The 20410-nt window shown below is 34.2% G+C and overlaps 1 protein-coding gene across 1 annotated transcript in view; it reads right to left on the reverse strand.

The window, feature by feature from the left end:
- Window positions 1–686: 686 nt before the first annotated feature.
- The window catches only part of Ndfip2 (Nedd4 family interacting protein 2), a 64345-nt gene continuing 44621 nt past the window's right edge, over window positions 687–20410 (reverse strand). The window contains exons 4-8 of the mRNA XM_008849105.3: window positions 17408–17501; window positions 13063–13187; window positions 6779–6845; window positions 4220–4325; window positions 687–2140 (exon numbers count right to left, since the gene is read on the reverse strand). Of these exons, the coding sequence (XP_008847327.1) occupies window positions 4222–4325; window positions 6779–6845; window positions 13063–13187; window positions 17408–17501 (390 nt within the window). The 3' untranslated portion in view covers window positions 687–2140; window positions 4220–4221. The remainder of the gene's footprint in view (window positions 2141–4219; window positions 4326–6778; window positions 6846–13062; window positions 13188–17407; window positions 17502–20410) is intronic.

Consider the following 20410-nt stretch of genomic DNA (forward strand, 5'->3'; position numbering starts at 1 on the left):
TTCCCCCTACCCCAACACAACAGTTGTTGAAACTCACAGGAAATGATGTATGCAGGATTTGACAAATCTCAAAAAGAATACTAAGTTTTTAGAAATAACACTGGGATGATCCTGCTTGGATGATGCAATTTACGGTTACCATCAAATATTGAAATCAGAAAGGATTAGATAATGTACATTTGAACCTTACAGATTTAGGGGAGAAGTCAAAACAAAGGGTGAAGTTCTGTTACTAGATCAAAAGTGGCCAACCAGGCTTAGAAATCAAAAACAAATACTGTAAAAACTAAAATGAAATTTTAATTGTTGTTTGACAGCTGAGCTTCCCCGTAGTTTAAAATTACCATGTACAATTTCATTTCATTTAATGAATCTTCAACTTCACTTAAAATTATTTAAAGAATAATAGGAAGTGGAGAGGAAATTGAAATCCATCCTGAGTTTCTAAATGTTCTTAGTGTATTTTCAAAATTAGACAACTAGTTAAATATTGTCTTCTCTACCCCATGCTATTGCTTTATTTCAAGGGGTATTAACAAATGCACTTTGATCAACAATAAAAATTTCTCAAGGAAAATAAAGCGAATTAGGGAAAACAAAATTTTAGGAGGCTCAATTAGCAAACAATACTATGTTTTATTTATTAGACAATGAAAAATGATAAAATACAAGAAATACAACAGAAGTAATAAAACATAATACATTTTATTTTTTTTTCAAAAATGGAAAAATGGCCCTGGTTAATGTACTTTTTAGTTATAGTCAGTGTCTAACAATCAATTTTATATGTTCTATATAACTATACGCAATGATTTTTATGTTTAAACAGTAACGTAATTTCCACCATCTTTAATGTTGGCACTGGCATTCAAAAGCAAAGATAAAAATGAAAAGAAAAGCAGGTGAGACACAAAATGATTTGCAAGATGCCAAGCAAGCATAGTAGTGAAAGCAGATTCCAGTTGAGTAATGGTTGCACACTCTTAGCACATACACACCCACAGCCTGATACTCCACAGATAACATTTCCATAATATGAAAACAGGTATTTTGAGTTTCTCAATTCAGGTTATGCTTGCTTGCTTTCTCTTCTTTCTTTTCCTTCCTTTCTTTCTTTCTTTCTTTCTTTCTTTCTTTCTTTCTTTCTTTCTTTCTTTCTTCTCTTTCTCAAATTATTTTACAGTCATAAACCAAGGTGCTAGTAACAGAACAGATTTTATTTGCTAATCTTAACAAATTAAATATTTAAAGAAAAAATTATTACAGTGATATTCAAAGATAATTTTATTAGCTTTTTAAAGGACAAATGCAAATGAGAATCTTATTTGGTAAATCAATTTTTAATTGCCTTAAGTGAAATAAATATAGTATCTGGTACAATATCTTCATGTAAGACTCTCTACAGTGGGCAATCCTAAAATCCAAGCTTCTCATTTGAAGAATCTCTAAAACTGGTATTGTTGCTTAAATTTTTTTTTTTCTTATAAAGGACATCTGGCATACTCACATTTTCTTAACGTTTGTCCTAAACCACTATCTTTAACAAAGTTTCTGTATATATTTAGTTTACTTAACTTAAAATTAATGAAAAGCTACCTAGACACAATATCTAATAAAAGAATGTAAAAAGTAACTTATGTTTATTTACAGAAGTATTCCATAAACTTCATATATAATGAAGAATATTTCATGTGTAAAATTACTAGATGAATCTAAAAGCCAGAAACTAAAGCATCTGACAAGATTAATAATGTAATTTTTATTATACTAATGGTCAAGTCAGAAGCATTTACATGCTGGAAGACTGTTTATCACTCAACTCTTTCAATTATATCAAACACTGATTAACCAAATGTGACTAGACTTTACTGCTACAACTTTACGGTTTCTTTCAAGTAGATACAAATCGTTTAAATAGGCACATATGCAAATGTGCAAAACAATTGATATACAAATAATTAAGGAATGAACAGAAATGGCTTTTGAAAGCATAAACCACCCTGCTGTGTAATTGTGAAGCTCCACCTTTCATTAATTTTTCTTCTTATATAGTAGTCTTCTATCCTATTAAAGTTGTAGGCTTATAGATGACATGGAAATTTCACATTGGTATAAGAAAGGAATGTTGGGTTGATGCAGTCTAGAGACAAAAAAAGAATTAGTCTTATAATGTGTTAAGTTACTTATCTAAATCATACAGCAATAAGCAGCATTATATTAAGTATATCACATTCCTTGGACAAAGATAAAGTGGTTGATAATGATATATTCTAAAATATAAAGTTATTATATAAGACCTTCATATCTTCTTCAATATTAATATTACATTTGACTCTTAAAACGGCACACAAAATAATGACACTACTCAAAAGAGTACTGTTCCAGCTAGTAAAAGTTTTGCTTTTTATCTTCTTGCTTATGCTTCCTTCTTGATATTACTGTCCACAAAGATATTTTAATGACTAAAAATAAAATTTTGTAATCTTCTGAGAATGGGGGCATCTTAATGGAAAACTTAAAATAATACTTTCATATAATCCAGAAACACATTTATATGTTATTCTTCAGCAGAAATAAGTATATATTCTTATATGTAATCCATGAATGCTATAAATAAAATTAAAATCACAAATCATGTAATCTATTTAGGAGTGCAATCTTCCCCCAATACCTACTGTGGATTGGTTTCAGGACCTTCCTCCAACACCAAAATCTTCAGAAGCTCAAGTACTTTAGATAAAATGGCACAGTGTTTACACGTAGCCTGTATGTATGCACTGTAGGTACATCATCCGTAGACTAATCGCAATACTTAATACAACATAAAAGCTACATAAATGGTTGTCACACTGTATTGTTTGAGCAATGGCAAGGGTAAAATGTCTGTATGTGTTTAGTATGGATGCAATTTTTCTTTTCCAAATCACAGGTATTGACTATACTTACTTACAGTATCCTCAAAATACTTTGTCCTATGGTTCTACATTTGGAAATTAAGTGGTTTAGTGGATATTCTATCAGTTCAAATACTTTAAAACCTTAAATCATTTATAAAGCATATAGCACCTGTTTTAAAAATACTAGTAAACAAATGAAGTCTCTTTAAATGAAGATACTCCTGGCTGTGAAATAACGCTAACTTTGTAAACAGCTTCCAGAAACTTCCTGGTAACTGTTAAGTGAATCTCTGCTCATTTCTTCATTTTCTCACTTATTCAAGTTGCAGCTCTCATCACTGACACAAATGATATATGTAAAGAAACCAGCAACAAAAACTGTTTTCTTCACATAACTTCTAACCCTTAACCCATATAGCTGACTGTGTGACAAACTGTATTTCAACTATAAATTTGTGGGCATTTTATTTTTCACCAGATGTCTACACAGACTTTACACTGTGTTTTGCAGAATGCTCTTCTACGTAAGTGTTTGCTTTTCAAAGTCTTCAATTTTGTGCTACTGCTTACTTCAAACATATCTGTGGTAAGTCATGAGAAAGAAGTTTAGAAAGTATAATTTCAAGTTTTATCTGGGCATGGTGATACATGACTGTAATCCTACTACTCAAGAACCAAGTTCAGGAAGATTCCAAGTTTAAGGCAAGCCAGGGCTATATGTAACCCTGTCTCAAAAGACCAAGCTTGGGCTAGGGCTGAAGACATGGCCCAGCAGTTAAAGATCATGCACTGTTCTTGCAGAAGACCCAAGTTCAGTTCCTACCACCCATGTCAGGCAGCTCACAATAGCCTGATCTGATGCCTCTGGCCTCCACCAGCACCTGCACTCATGTGCACATACTCAGACACTCACACATGCACATAAATTAAAAATTAAAATCTTTAAAAAAGAAGACGGTCAAGGACTGGTGAAGTAGCTCAGTAGTAAAGTACTTGCTGGCATGTGCAAAGTACTAGACTTAATCCCTAACACCACAAAATAAATGTAGTTTTGGTTTATTCATTTTGTGCTTAAAGTTAAAATTAATGAAATTAAATTTTAAAAATGTAGTTATCTAAAAAGGCTAACAATTTACATTTCAATAAGCTATTAGCAGTATAAAATATTATATACACTAACTTTTGAGTAAAAATTATGAGTAGATATTAAGTAATAGTTATTATTATACATAATCTGGCAAATGCAAATATATAAGGTGAATAAGCAGTAATACAGTAATACTTCTCATAATACAGTAGAATAATACAGTAACACTTCTCACCTCTATAATAAGAAGAAGTATCTTGTTCTATGAGCAGCTGCCATACTTTCAGACATGTTTCTGACCTTTAGATAATTAACAAATCCTCTGAAGAAAAGGAGCAGGCCTGAGAAGATTGAAATAATAAGTTCTTAAACATAAGGGGAGTGTGATAAAATAGACAATTACAAATATGATCCTTTTGCTCAAGAAAGTAAATCTGCAAAATTCCAATTATTCTGTATTTTATACTACAATAACTCCATCATGAGAAAATATAATAAAATATATTTAAAATCTTATTGGCAAACATATTCTTTCAATTTTTTATTCCTAACTGTAATATAATTAAAGTAAATCTAGCTATGACAATCCCAAGTCACATAGAACTATACATGTCAGTGGTATCTTTAAATAGCAAAGTTAATGCATTTTAAATTATTCCACTGCTAGAAATTTTACCTTTAATGAAACTTTCCAATTAATATAACTGAGAAAATGACATTTATTTTTAAAGTATTCAGACAGGATGATAGTATACTGATGCTAACAACTAGAACTAAAAAATAACACCTGTCTAGCAATATCAAGTGCCTGTCACCTGTGAAATCTGTATTTGAAAATGGATTTTTAATTATGACTTATTATTCTTAAGGAATAATAAAAGACTAATATATAATAAAAACTGAGGCAAGAGGAGTCAGGAAAGGCATTGGGAGGCAGTAGCTATAGTGATTTATGATTAAAGAGATGAGCTAGCTCTCTCAGCAAAATAATACTTTAAAATAATATCCATTTATATCACATACATTTTTAACAATTTAAAAAGCATGAATGTGAAATACTTCAGAGTTTCAGGTAAGAAATACTAGGTAAATATAAAAGCATTAACATTATTAGTATAAGCCTTTGAAATATTTAAGCATACAAATTCTTAAGGAAATACTTATTGACCCAAGTCAATCTGTAACCAGAAAACTGAGGAGAGAAAACAAAAGCAGAAGGTAACCTCCTTCACCAGGAGAAGTTGTTCTTGTGAATTTAAAATCTCAAGTCCAAAACTCATTTGTACCTTCCCATCAGACAGTAATCAAAGCACTCTAGAAAGAGGCATGTCTTAACAGATTGGGGAGGAAAGCCAGAATATACACATAATGAATGACTAAAGGAAGGAGTGAAGTTTCAGCTAAATCCAAACACACCTGCTTTCAACACCCTGCTCCGGCTACTGGCTAGTCCCTCTCTCTGAATTCCACCCTCATTCCCTTCCAGATGCAGGTCAAAAATAACATTGGCTTTTTCCAAATGTAAAAGTACTGCTGAAAAATATCAACCAAAAATTATTTCTAGGATCCTTTGTTTTGTCTGCAAAGCTGCTAGTTCTTATGGCAGCAGCTTCTACTTGGGCATTTTTTAGAATAAACCAATTCACTTCTTAAAGCCATTGCCCAGTGACTACAGTTTCTTAGCATACTACAATGTACTCAGCATTGTTTTGGGTATGTGAGAGCAATGTTTTTTCTTATTGATTAAATTTGAATATTCTCCTAAGTAAATGCTAGAGCACAGCTCTAATGGAGTGGAACTGCCTTCTGCATTCCACGCTGCCCAGTTATCTTCCTAAAACTCCATTAATACATATAAACAAACATACTCACTAATATGCTTAAATGCTTAAAAGACTTCATAATAGTTTTCAATTTTAGGTAAGTAAAGAATTCAGGAAGTTAGAACGTAACAATACATAAACCTGCTTTGGTTAGCCCTTACACAAATCCGACTCCCCAATGTAGTTACATCAAATTTAACTATATTACAGAAAGAATTTACTGACCTTAAATGACCACCAATTTATTTTCCAAAAAATCCTAAGAAGCCTGGCATCACTAAATGAAAATTTAAAGAGTAGACTGCCACCTAGTGAATGCTATTATCTTCTGGTGAATTACTTCCAATAGAATAAAATTTATTTGTAATGTCAGTAAAGACATTTGAAGCATGAGTTGAAAGTATAATGTGATCTTAAGATTAATTTAATTATCATATATAATTCAAAGTCCATAAAATTCACCAACATTAATAAATAGACATGTCTTACAAGACAACTAGACAGGAGTACTGTGATCATTAGGCATGAAGCTTTTCCCTGCAATGGCTGATTAATGATTAATGCAGGGCAAGCACAAAGAATGCTTCCATGATCCAAAAATAAGAGAAGGCATTGAACACTCAAACTCTCCTACTAACCTAAAATCATTAAACAAAACTATGCATGTGTGTTTTCAAGATACACATTAAAGATAATTATATTTTAATTACACTGAAACTGTCATATTTTGCAGTGTTCACTTATCATCCAACCATTGATTCTTCACATTGATAGACTCTGCTTAATCTAAGAAATCCACAGTGCTACACAGAATAATTGAAAAGCCGAGATAAGGTCTAAATGCAAGAATTTTACTTCAGGAAACTTATTTCCACACAAATAGTAACATAACTTATTTGCATCTTACAACTTTAGGAAATACCAGTTAAGCTGCAATTACTTAAACTGAAATGCAATAAGAATAAGCTTACCAAGTACAAAAAATATCCACCAAAGCCAGTATTGTCCATTGAAATATCCAGTAAAATAATCAGAAAACTACGGAGCAAACAAAAATATATTAATCATATTCAATAACTAAATTTGAACATTGCAGATTATACTGTTTCAGAATAATTAACCTCAAGTAATCTTAAAATAGCATGTAAAAACATCACAAAAGGAAGGTACATGAATAATACTTGATGATATAAATGTATTTGAGAAAACATCTCTTAAGCAATATCAAACTTATGTAAAATTCTTTATAAACAAAAATTTCAAAGGGCTTTTAATAAATGCTTAAATGCTATATATTGGAATCAAACATTTTTCAGTAAAAAGTTCACGTCAGTTCTTTTTTCATAATCTCTCAGAGCTACACCTACCATCCCAAACATACTACAGCCACCTGCTGCTTTGGATATTAACACGAAAAGCCACATTAGTTTAATCTTATCAGAGGGGGTGTTCTGGTGACCTCTAAAAAGAAGAGTTTTTGACCTTCTGTATACCCCCTACTGTTAATCACTGCCAAAAATACTAGGCACACAAAGCCCTCCACCTCATCAGTCTTTTTTATTTTGAAACTAGATGCCTAGCATTCAGCTCCCAACAGTGAGCTGAGAATAGCTAAATAAACCTTGAAGTGGCATTTCAACAGTTGCTATTAGTGGCCATGTTAGATAGTTTAATATTCTGTGTGATGTGGGAGTTTTAACAGGTAGACGGAAGGCAGGGCTTCATAGTACAGGAGATAGGTATCTGTTCATAATTAGACATCACACTTCATTAATCTGAAAAGGCTTTTTAAGTCAATCCCAGTTTTCTTTACCAATAGTAGGTAATTCTTTTTTATTTATCTAGCATTTAAAATTGTCCCCAAATATGTCCTTTTAAGTGTTTCAGATAATCTACTCTAAAAGTTAGAAAAAATTAGCTTGTATTAATTATTTTATTTTAATACTGGTTTCCAAATTGAATCTGAATGACCTAAAATGAATTTGTTAAGTGAGATTTATTCTTGAATTTGAAATTAGTTAAAAGCATTTCCAAGTATTTGTTGGTAATTTCCATAAAAGCTTAAAAATCTATAGCTGGTAACAATAAAAATACAAATCGTACATCGATGTCACAACTTGGGAAGTATATAAAAGAGTATCAAAATGTGTTTTTAAAGTCTAAAGTATTGACTTTGGGGTGACTATATTAATAAATAAGCTATAATCTAAGCTTAGAGTTTTAGAAACTGCAAGGATCTAGAATTTCAAATATTTTGGAATGTACTAAAGATACAGGTTCCATACACTCCCTTCCCATACTTTTAAAAATGTATGTGAGGAGAAACTTGAAAATTGGAAAATTGCAACTCATAAAAAGGACTATACATTGCTACTTTTTAATCAAGTGACTAAAAGTTAGAAATTAAAAGTTTCATACAGGTTTTAAAAGCTACAAGTTTTTTTTTTTAAAGCAAAGAACCAAAACAATACATTTTTAACTTTCTGTGTAAGATGCTTAATAAGAAGAAAGCAGAAAATCGAGAACAGAGTCATTCTCTAAAAATATTTACCATAAAGCTATTTTTTACTTCAAAAGTGAAGAATGTAATAATTTTCACCATAAGGTCAATGAGAAATTTATACTACATTTAAAGGATAGAGGAATAGGTTTTAGATTCATTAGTGGGTTATCAAGAATGTTTTTAAGGGCTGGAGAGATGGCCCAGCAGTTAAAAGCACTGATTGCTCTTGTAGAGGGCCCAGGTTCGATTCCCAAGCACCCACACAGCAGCCAACAACCATCTGTAACTCCAGTTCCAGGGGAATCCAATGTCCTCTTCTGACTTCCATGAGCATTGCATGACACAGGTGCCCTTACATACATGCAGGCAATACACTCATACACAAAAATAAAAATAATTAAAAAAGAATGATCTGAAACACTGAAATCATAGGACTAGGCCAAATTGTTGTTCTGTTTAGTAGACAAATCAATCATGCTGACTGGCCAACCAATTGCAAGCTGCAGAAATCAAATTTTAGAAAATAAATCAACATTAAGAATTGACCCTGTGCCAGCAGAGGCAGGCGGATCTCTGTGAGTTAAAGGCCAGCCTGGTCTAGGTAGCGAGTGCCAGACCAGCTAGAGCAACAGGAGACTGTCTCAAAAAGACCCCCCCCACAAAAAAAAATTGACATTGTTAGCAGGGTGTGATGGTACACAGCCTTTAATTCCAGCACTTGGAAGACAGAGGTAGGTGATCTCTGTGAAATCAAAACCAGCCTGGTCTACGTAGCAAGGCCAGCTGGGGCTACACAAAGACCCTGTCTCAAAAAAATTACCTGATTTTATCTTACTAATAAAATATCAGGACTTTATTATTCATATCCTATCTTCTTTCACACACAACCCTCCCACAAAACATGCATTCAAACAATAAAAACATTAAAACCTTAGGAAGAAGGAATGTCAGAATTCGGAGCTAAACGTATTTAAAGATTTATTTATTTTTGTGTGTTTTGTCTGCATGTATATAATGTATACCACATGCATGCCCAGTGCCCATGGAAGTCAGAAGAGGGCATCAGATCCCCTGGAACTGGAGTTACCAGGCTGTTGTACGCTGGTATGTGGGTGCTAGGAACCAATCCCAGGTCCTATTCCCAACAGCAGTAAATTCTTAACTGTTAAGCAATTGCTCCAAACTAACTAAAGATATTTAAACCAGAGTTTCTACAATAGTTTAGAAACAAAAAGCAAAGCAAAATTATGATTAAAATACTATCATATATATAGAATATATACATTATATATTAATAATATAGGGAAACATCAGATTTTTAGGAGAAAAACCTTTCAACACCAGTCTCTAAGAGGAATTTAGTGTATTAGAGTAAATTTAACATGCAGTGTAGCAGAAGGCAACAATATATAATTAGAGGTCAAAGTAAATTCTAACCCCCTGGAACACAGTGAGTGATAGCTATTGTTATTTTACAGAATGGTTTCTAAAAAATGTTTTTCATGTCAATTCTCAATATACACTAACAGGTTAATATTAGCCTTAACTCAGCAAATGTATTTTAAAAAGAAATTAAACAGCTAGTTTAGAGCTAGTGATTGACCTTGATGTTGGTGTATGGTAGATGCCTTACAAAAACTGAGAAATTCCAGGCTTTGATTTTAAGTTTACTATCTTACCAAATTAATGAAAGTTAATTACTAGATTATCAAATTCTTTCTCAACCTGGCATTCAATGAAAGAACTGGGCTCTAATACCCTGAAGGCATAGGTTAGATACAATGGCTTGACTTTTTCTTTTTTTAAAAAAATATTTTATTATTTTTATTTTATGTGTATGAGTGTATTGCCTGCATGTATGTGAGTGCACCCGTATCATGCAATGCCACAGAGGTCAGAAGAGGGTTTTGGATTCCCCTGGAACTGGAGTTAAGGATGGTTCATAGCTGCCATGTGGGTGCTGGGAATCGAACCCAGGTCCTCTGCAAGAGCAGTCAGAGCTCTTAACTGCTGAGCCATCTCTCCAGCTCCCAGCTTCTTTCTAATGCATTAAAAATGATACTAGTAATTTATCAACTTTAGGAGAATTTTTAAAACAGTCTTGAATCATTTTCTGCATTCTATGATTCTGATGAGCAATTCCATTTAAATAATGATCACAATTCTATCAGTATCATATCCAAGTTTTCACATACTTGGCTACAGCTCTTTTCAAGCTTCTCTAGCAATAGCTTCTACAAGGGCAGGAACTTGTAGCTTTATCTCTGAATGTTTTATAACATCTAACAAAATCAAAAAGTGAATAAATTGATCATATCAACAGTATTAATATTTGTGCAATGGATATTTTTCAATCAATTAGTAATATAGATGCACTATCAAAGTGTCTGAAGCATTTAAAAGAAGATAACACACTTAGGCCAACCTGTGATTCTACTGAAAACTTAAGGGAGATTTAGCTTTTTCAATAAAAAAGCAATGCTTAAGTAATTATAATCTGTACATTTATACACTTTAATTTAGAAATTGTACAAAAGCATTTAAAACTCTGTGGATAACTTTTCAGAAGATTTAATACAACAACAAATAGTCAATCTTGATCATTCGTCTAGGTCTATCCTAAAACACTGTTATTATGCCTGAAATATAGTGATAGCTATTGTTATTTTACAGAAAGATTTTTCAAAAATATTTTTCATATCAGTATCATAATTTGTTACTAACATCAATTTTTTTAACACTGTATCCTAAACCCTAAAAAGATACTAATAAGATAATCTCATCAGGTAAACTTTCATGCCACCAAGCATGAAAGTTCGGAGCCCAGAACCCACACAAGTTCGGACCCCAGAACCCACAAAATATGTGCAGTGTCACACACACACACACACACACACACACACACACACACACACAAATAAATAAAAATAAATAAATAAATGTTTAAAAAGCTAGGAAGAAACATTTGTAAAACGACGCCCTCCCTTCAGGAAGCAAAGGTGATAAACAAACTAGTAGATGATCATGCCTAACAGCACAAATCCTACGCAATTTTTACAGAAAACTAGCTCCTAACAAGAAAAGTTGATGAGTCAGGAAAAAGAAAGGTCCAATTCTTTGTCTCCCTAAATACTATCTTGTACATGATTAGAAATAGCAGAGTTATTTCAGGAACAAGAAAATGAGAAGAATGGCTTAGAAGGAACACATGGGGCAAAAGATGAGTCTTTTATGTATTTTCTTTCCTCTTTTAAAAAATATTTTTAGTTCAAGATAGGGTCTTATGATGCAGCCCAAGCTGGCCTCAAAGTCACAATCTTCCTGCCTTTAAGTGTTGAGTTACAGGTGTTTTACCACCATATTCAGTAAAAAGTTCTCATTGCTACTTCATAGGTCTTTACATTTGAGCTCTCAATGTTTTAAAGAGTGAAAGAAGATATTTTTATTTTTTATTTTTGTTGTTATTGTTTCTTTTTTTTTGAGACAGTCTCCCTGTAACCCCAGCTGTCCTGGAACTCACTATATAGACCAGGCTGGCCTTGAGATCTGCCTGCATTCCCAACTGCTGAGATTAAAGGTGTGCACCACCACGCCAGATTTTTATTTTTATTTTATGTGTATGAGTGTATTGCCTGCATATATGTAGGTACACCAATGCATGCAATGCTCGCAGAGGACAGAGAGGACATTGGATCCCCTGGAACTGAAGTTGAAGACCATTGTTATCCACCATGTGGGTGCTGGGAAGTGAACCCAGGTCCTCTTTCAAGAGCAGCCAGTGCTCTTGACCACTGAGCCATCTCTCCAGCCCTGGTATTTAGTTTTTGAAACATAGTTTTCCAATATTCCTCTCTTGTCATATTTCTAATTATCAAGAGTTCTCAGTCAGACATGAAATACTTTTTAACAAGTCCTTTGCAACCTCTACATTATTCTTGGTGACCTTGATATCTCTTTGACAAACGGGGATATAGAAAAATCACCTTAAAAGACATTGAAACACATGGCTTTTCAAAAGATATTTTTAGTTTTATTTTAGGCCCACATACTACACCACAATAGCAGAAACCATGACTAGCTGAACATATTCTATTTTATATTCTTGTTTATTCTACTGGTACTGTTAAGCACTTGGACAAGGTACCTGGCTTCCCATCCTCAGAAAAATACTGTGAAGCAGCTTTTATCCACTTATTATGAAGAAAATAATGTTCAGGACATTTATACAAAGTGTGAACACTGACACCAAAAAAAGGAATTCAAACTTACCATTTTCCTTTTTTTATTTTAAAAATATTTTTAAATTTTTATTTATTATCTTTATTTTATGTGTATGAGTATACTGTTGCATGTAGACAAGGTACTTAGCTTCCCATCCTCAGAAAAATACTGTGAAGCAGTATGTGCACCCATGTCATGCAATACCCACAGAGGTCAGAAGAGGACGTCGGATCCCCTGGAACTGGAGTTACCATGATGTGGGTACTGGGAATCAAATCCTAGGCCCTCTGTGTCAGTGCTTTTAATGAGCCATCTCTCCAGCCCCACCATTTTCTTATTTTAAAGCTGTTTCCCTATACTAACAATCATTCAGATATAGTTATATATAATCATATCACACCAAAAAATAAAGACGTTTAAGTCTTTAATTAATTGAATTTGTGCATATAAAGCAAACACTGATGAATGGCACAGAAAATGTTATACCTTTCTATTTTAGATATAACACACATGAATTTTCAAGATACTCACCCTGACAATAAGGATCCATTTGATGAGTGAAAGGCCAAATCCACAGATAGCACCATACCTTCCAGCTATGGTGTTGGTGATACAGAAAGATAAGCAAAATCCAAGCCAGTTGAAAATAAATGCCACTAAAAATATCAGAAACAGGGTTTTTAAAGGCCATACGTTGTAAACAAAGTAACAGAAACAGTATTAACAATATTTCACTGCTCAATAAAACAGCAGTTCCTTGTCTTTTAGCTCTCCCAACTGAGCTGTCCTTATAGATAGCTTATCTTTTGTAGATACATCAGTTGCTTCCTATTGATAAGCAAATTGGCAAACTGGGTTTCCTATAAGTTTGGTGAATAGCAAGAAATCAGTTCTTTAAAGCTTATCACCAAAACTACATTTTTATTGACTAATTTAAATTTTTTCATTTTATTTTTAGTAAGCACACAAAACCATCAATTTGGCTTTTCATACATCTGTATTATTATATCTGCTCCTATCTGCACCGTCCCCTCCTTTGTCCTTCCTATCCTCCCTCCTAGTGGTCCCCTTCCTCCTTCAGATATTCCTTCTACTTTCATATCTTTCATATATTTGCACATATATGTATATTTACATACACAGGTTCTGCATGTGACAAAGAACATGAGATACTTGCTTTCTTTCTTCCCTTCCATTATTCTCATTTGAAACATTTTGAGACCAGCTAAAAATCATAACACAATGTAGCTCATGGACTTTGACCTCAAAAGATCAGTCAAACTGCCTTTTTCACAAAAGGAAAGACAAAACAATAAAATATGTCATAACTATTCACAAAGGGAAAGACAAAGAAATAAAATATGTCACAAATGTTTCTAGAGCTGCTTTTAAAAGAACAGGTATAACTCAGATATTCCCTTTCTGGATTTACTGTACTGACAATATTTACTGACAATATATACCTCATCTAAAGGCTATATTAAACAACTTTACATAGGCAAAAAGTTTGTTTTCGATTCACTGTTGTCTCTCTCACCAATTTGAAGAAATGGATCTTTTGACTTGTATATGGTAGTTTCCCCAAATAATTTATGTAATATGCTCAGTGTCATAGTCATTTGAGAAATGCAAATTAAAACCATAATCAGATACCACCAACACATACCCATATCTAAAATTTAAAAATTATCAACAGAAGTTTCTGATGAGAAAACAATAAGAGCTCTCATTGCTGATGGGTCTGCGAAAAAAGTTACAATCACTTTGGAAGGTAGATTGGTAATTGCCTGCAAGTCAGAATTTATATTTCAAAACACGTCTCTAGTTTAAGTTATAAGTAACCAAATTTTTCTTTAAGTTTTCCTTGAGTCTAAATAAGAATGATCTGGGTAATTAACTATAACACAGCATACTATCTGGAGATTCTGACACACATGATGCAAATAGCTGAACCTCGCAAGAAAAGTTTTCTCAATATGGTCCATTATATGTTAAGTACTAGAGTTCAAGGTCATTTCTAGAACCTGTCAATTACCACTGAAACAAGTCTTAATTTCTAGAGTTGAACTGACATACAACTCTATTCTATCCCATTCTGTTTTTAAAAAAGAAATGTATGACAACAGAATATGAGAAGTAAAAACATTATCCATGGATATAGACATTTCTTCCTTTTTATTTTCTGGACTATAGTATGTAATTATACTACTAAATTTAACTGTGAACCTTTCCTAAGGTTATATGAACACTGAAAACAGAAAAGCAAGAATTGGGACCAGAGAGATAGCTCAGTGGTTAAGAGCACTGGCTGCTTTTGCGGAGGACCCAGGTTTGATTCTCAGCACCCACATGGCAGCTGACAACTGTCTGTAACTCCAATTCCAGGAATATTCAATGTCCTCTTTTGACCTCTGTGGGCACTTCATAACATGGGTGCACCTGCCTATATGCAGGCAATATGCTCATATACATAAAAAATTTAAAAATAAATACAAATTTTAAAAAGAAAAGGCAAGAATTAAACCTATAAAAGGTTTTAATTAAAATTCTTATATTTTGTGATTTTGTTAAATAAATACAACCTCAAATGCTTAAGTTACATGCTTTGTTAAAGAATATCTATTTCTAGACCTTTTTACCAACAGTAGCATTTAAGCATGGATTATAAACCAAGTTGCAATTTGAAGAATAACCACTAGATGGTAGTAAATACAAATAAATCTATGTTTATCAAAACAAGCTCTAGGCTTACCAGAAAAAAAAATACGGCAAGAAATAAATGTAGAAACAATTTATAAGACCGAAAGCATAAAAATATCTAACTTATAGAAACATACTTTGATATAATCTTACTAGGATCCAATTTATATTACATCTACCAACACATTTATTTAATTAATATACTATTACTGACCAAAAATAATCTTGTGTGTCTGTTACCAAGCATTTACAACATTTTTAATCAGTGAAATATTTTCAAATCTAAAAGATAAAAATTAAAAGAAAGATATTGGGGTTAAGGGGAAGAATAAGTTCAGAGTTAAATAACTATGCTATCAAATAGCATGGTTCCTAAAAAGGCTATTTATACTATAAGAAATATTCTTACAATCCTTTCTAATCAATATTTCTTTTGGGGGGGGAGGTCATATGTGTATGAGAAGTGTCCATGCATGTACATATGTGTGTTTGCATGTGTGTGGAGTCCAGAAGTTGCCACTGGTGTCTTCTTCTGTTACTCTCCACTTTATTTCTTGAGGCAAGGTCTCTCAATTGAACCCAGAGCTTGCAGATTAGCTAGCCTAGCTTGCTCCTGTCTCTTCCTCCCAAGTGCTGGAATTAAGGCAGCTCAGCTTCTACATGCGTTCAGGGGATACAAAGTCATCTTCACACAGGTATGGCAAGTGCTTGAGCCACTGAGCCATTTGCCAGTCACAAGATTTCTTCAAAGACTCAACCATGAAAGGAATTAATGATTAACATATTCTTTATACAAACAAAGAATTTCATATTCATATAAGAGTTGAATGAAATATACAAGTTGAATGAAAAACTAAGATTAAAATCTAAGGTGTTTAAAAAGAGCAATTACCTGGCCAAAGATTCGCTGCCTTTTCATTCTATCTAATAAAGCCAACTAATTTATTAAAAAAATGTATATAGGGCCGGGCGTGGTGGCACATGCCTTTAATCCCAGCACTTGGGATGCAGAGGCAGGTGGAGCTCTGTGAGTTCGAGGCCAGCCTGGTCTCCATAGTGCATCCAGGACAGCTGGGGCTACAGGGAGACCCTGTCTCAAAAAAACCAAAAAAAAAAAAAAAAAATTTGTATAAATATTGCATATACTGGATGACAATCTGAATTAAGTAAATTTGGAAGAAATAAGCTGCCTGCCCTCCTCTCCTTACTCATCCATTTTTCTTGTTCAGTAGATGGAATATAAAGAAACCATTTCAAAATGGGAAAAAAAGATGTCAAACCTCTAGACTAGACTAAAAAGTAGTGCAACAATGAAGTATGATCTTGTGGTTTTGAAGTTGAATGTGACACTTAAAGTTTTATCAGTAACATGAACCATACAATTAAAATGAACTAAATCAGCATTCTATTCACGAAGGTATGAAAGCTTGATCATTTAACCAGGTTGAGTACAGAAATTTACCATAAATAAGTTTTTCCTGAATATTAGGTTTCTACGATTGGTTTTAGCCATTTAAACAACATGGCGAGTATCTTAGTATTTATCAATGAGTTCAATAATAGTAATCCATGTTGGGAACTGAAATAACAAACAGTATGAAACAGTTGTCTCTCAGAGTTTAATATATAAATCAAATATATTAAATTTAATATATAAATCAAATAAATATAAATCAAATAAATTAAAAAATTTGCAAGATGTGCAAAATATTTAGGATTTTAGTCTTCTAACTGTACCATTCCCCAAAGTAAGGCCTATACATCTACACACTGCTTTAGCTATCAAGAATATTCCCATCTCCAAATCTTCTGGCTTTAAGGCCACATAAAGAGAAGTTTTTTGCCCCCAAAGCAGAATAAATAGGTTCACTGTATATGTACAGCCTTGAATGACCAACATTTCACTTATAAGTTCTTATTCAGCTTTTCTCTTAACAGTATCTCATTTTGCTTAAATATGCTTTTATACCTCTATGGTCAGTATCTACCATAATGGCTGGAATGCAGAATTACCTAACAAATGCTTAATAAACTCTAGAATTTGTATACATTACGCCACCATCTTGAACAATTCACTTTAAATGAGGGTGACCCATCTTAGTATTTCTTCACTATGTTACTTTAAATATACACAAAAACAATGTTTAAAGAAAAAAAAGTGGGAAAGATCACTTACTGAAAAACGCCAGCATGAAAATGCCATCATTGCCCACTCTAAGCTGGTCGGCATCGCTGAAGTCATCTCTTGGTGGACACTCTTCCTCCTGGTTCTGTAAAATACATACCAGAACATCTCACCAAAATAATAATTTTAACATCTTCAATTAAGAGTAAGAACTTCAATAGGATGTAATGTTCTCCATTGGTGGTACAGATAAAATAACAAAATGAGCAGTGTCTGGCACAGAATACTCCAAACGCATTCACAAATATACTTTATCAGAGGTGCATTGAGAAGAATAAAGGTAAACACAAAACAAGGTAAGTTGAGGGCTGAGGAAATGGCTCAGTAGGCTAAATGCCAGCCATGCAAGTATGAAGACCTGAGTTTGCATCCCCAAAACCCATGTAAAAAGCCTGCCACGGTGGGGTGTGGTGATGCCTTTAATCCCAGCACATGGGAAGCAGAGGTAGGTGGATCTCAGTGAGTCTGAGGAAGTTCCAGGCCAGCTAGAGCTACAGAGAAACCCTCCCTCAAAAGACCGAGAAAAAAAAAGGCAACTCCAGTGTTGCACAGTAGGGTGGACACAGGCGGAACCCTGAAGCTCACTGGTCAGTCAATCTATCCAAATCTGGTTTGGGGAGACACTATGCCTCAGAAAAAATAAAGGTAAAGACACCCAAGATCCATATGCCTCCATATGTGCACATACATATGCATGCAAGTACATATGTGTATACCCACACTAAATACACATCCCCACACACCTGCAAACCCCCACACTAACACGTACAAACACACACACACACAGACACACAGACACACACAGACACACACACACACACACACACACACACACACCCCACAGAGTAAGTTAACATCAAATTCAAAATTCAAGAAAATGGTACAAAGAAGATAGATGTGATACCATTGTATTAATGTCAAATGGGAAAACAGAAATTTCCATAGTCAGTGGAGGAATACAAATTACTATAACCTCTGGCTAGCAAATTTGACAATACCTATCAAAAATAAAAATATACCCTCTGATTCACCAATTTCAGTTAAGATGTACACGCACACACACACACGCACACACACACACACACATTAAAAATGAAATATAAAGGAAAACTCATTATAGAGATATTAGTAAGACCAACAGACTGACTCAATTGAAATGTCCACTGATAGTGGACTGTGTTGAGAGGTAACTCTGCATGTCTCTATGTTTGGGCATGTTTTCCAAAGAGAAATACTAGTTACCTTTTTCAGGATGTCTATAATTCCCTAGTAGCACAATGGTGTGAATATATTTATTGACCATTAGTAAAGATGAGGAACCCCTTACTAACATAACCCACAGTATGTAGAGATTATCACCTAGCCCCTGCTGTTGCCCTGTGGGAACAGGGACTTGAGGAACTAGTAGGACTAAGGCCACTGCTACTGCTATGAATCATGAAGTCTCTGCCTCTGACAAAGCAGCCTTATGCCTTTTTCCCCAGCATCCACGAAACTAACAGTCGGTAAGCCGAGTCTGAGTTCAAACTCAAGACAGTTTTTGACAGACCTGTTTAAAAAAAATTATTGGTATCTATACTATGAAGCTTAAAAAAAAAAAAAAGTGTAAAAAAATTTATGTCCACTCTCCAACCCACAGGCCTCTCTCGGGGTAAGTCTATCCTGCCCTGCGTGCCTTGAACCCTATCCTCATTCACCCTCCCATCTCCCCTGCCTGTCTCCCCTCCTAGCCTGGGTCCTGTCCCATTCCTTCTCTTGGCGCCCCAGACACCTGGGGAACTACCACTGCTTCTTCCTGATCCTTTGCATCCAGACAAACCCAGTTACTTCTTATGTCCCAAGGAGCATGCAGAGCCTGGCCCCACCCTTACCTCCCTCTACCTCCCCATGACCTGCAACCCTCTTTTTTGAACAGCAGGGCTAACCTTTCCTCTTCCTGGTCCTTTGCATCCAGACCAACCCAGCTCTTCAGTGCAGTCCCAAGGAGCCACTGAGGCTGCTCCCTGGCCCCATTTTCCTTGGCATCTCTGGGTGGCATGGCCAACAGCTGCTCTAGACCAGCGTATTTTCTGGGCCCAGTTCCCAGGCCAGTCAAACCCCCAAATTCCTGAGGCCAAAATCTATCCTGGGGGGATCCAGACTTTAGGAGAAAGCCTGAGAGCATCTGATCCTCATCTGACTTGAGCCTCTGTGGGAAGCCCTGAAGACAAAAGCAATCTGGCCACTCCAATATAAAATCAAAAGAGAACTGGAAGCTTAGAGGAACCAGCTTTTCATGCCCAAAAAGTAAACCACAAAGACACATAAAGTTCACAAAAACAAGCAGACCTAAACTGGAAGGCTTGAGTCTCACACAAGAATCATAAACTACAAAAGAAATTCACATGTCAAAATCACAGAGAAAGAATAATAACATGAAAGAAAGAAAAAAAAAAACCATATTGCCACCAAATACCAATAGTCCTCTAGAGGAGTACAGTGAGAATTCCCTAGAGATAATGCAGGACATGGAACTCAAAAGAACAGTTATAAACATGATAAAAGAATTCAGTGAATTTCAAGAACTCACAAAGATATCAAAGAACTTAAGGAAGATAGGGATAAACTTCTGAATGAATTCAGAAGAGTTAGAAATATTGAAGAATACTCAGGCTGAAATGAAGAAGGAAGTGAAACACTCAGTAAGCCAATTAGAAACGACAGGAGAAAGCCTCACCAATAGGATAAATGAAACAGAAAACAGAGTATCAAGACTGAAAGATAAAGCGGATGAACTAGACCACTCAAGCAAACATTATGAAAAATTTAAGAAATCACAAGAATGGAATATGCAGGAATTGTGTGACACCATAAAATTACCAAACTAACGAATCATAGGCATAAAGGAAAAAGAAGAATCCCAAGATAATGCCATGGACCAGATTTTCAACAGAATAGTGGAAGAAATTTCCCCAAATTAAAGAAAGACATGCCCATACAAATACAAAAAGCATA

This window comes from Nannospalax galili, unplaced genomic scaffold (genome assembly GCF_000622305.1).
Source record: "Nannospalax galili isolate Female #2095 unplaced genomic scaffold, S.galili_v1.0 scaffold140, whole genome shotgun sequence".
Classification (NCBI taxonomy): Eukaryota; Metazoa; Chordata; class Mammalia; order Rodentia; family Spalacidae; genus Nannospalax; species Nannospalax galili.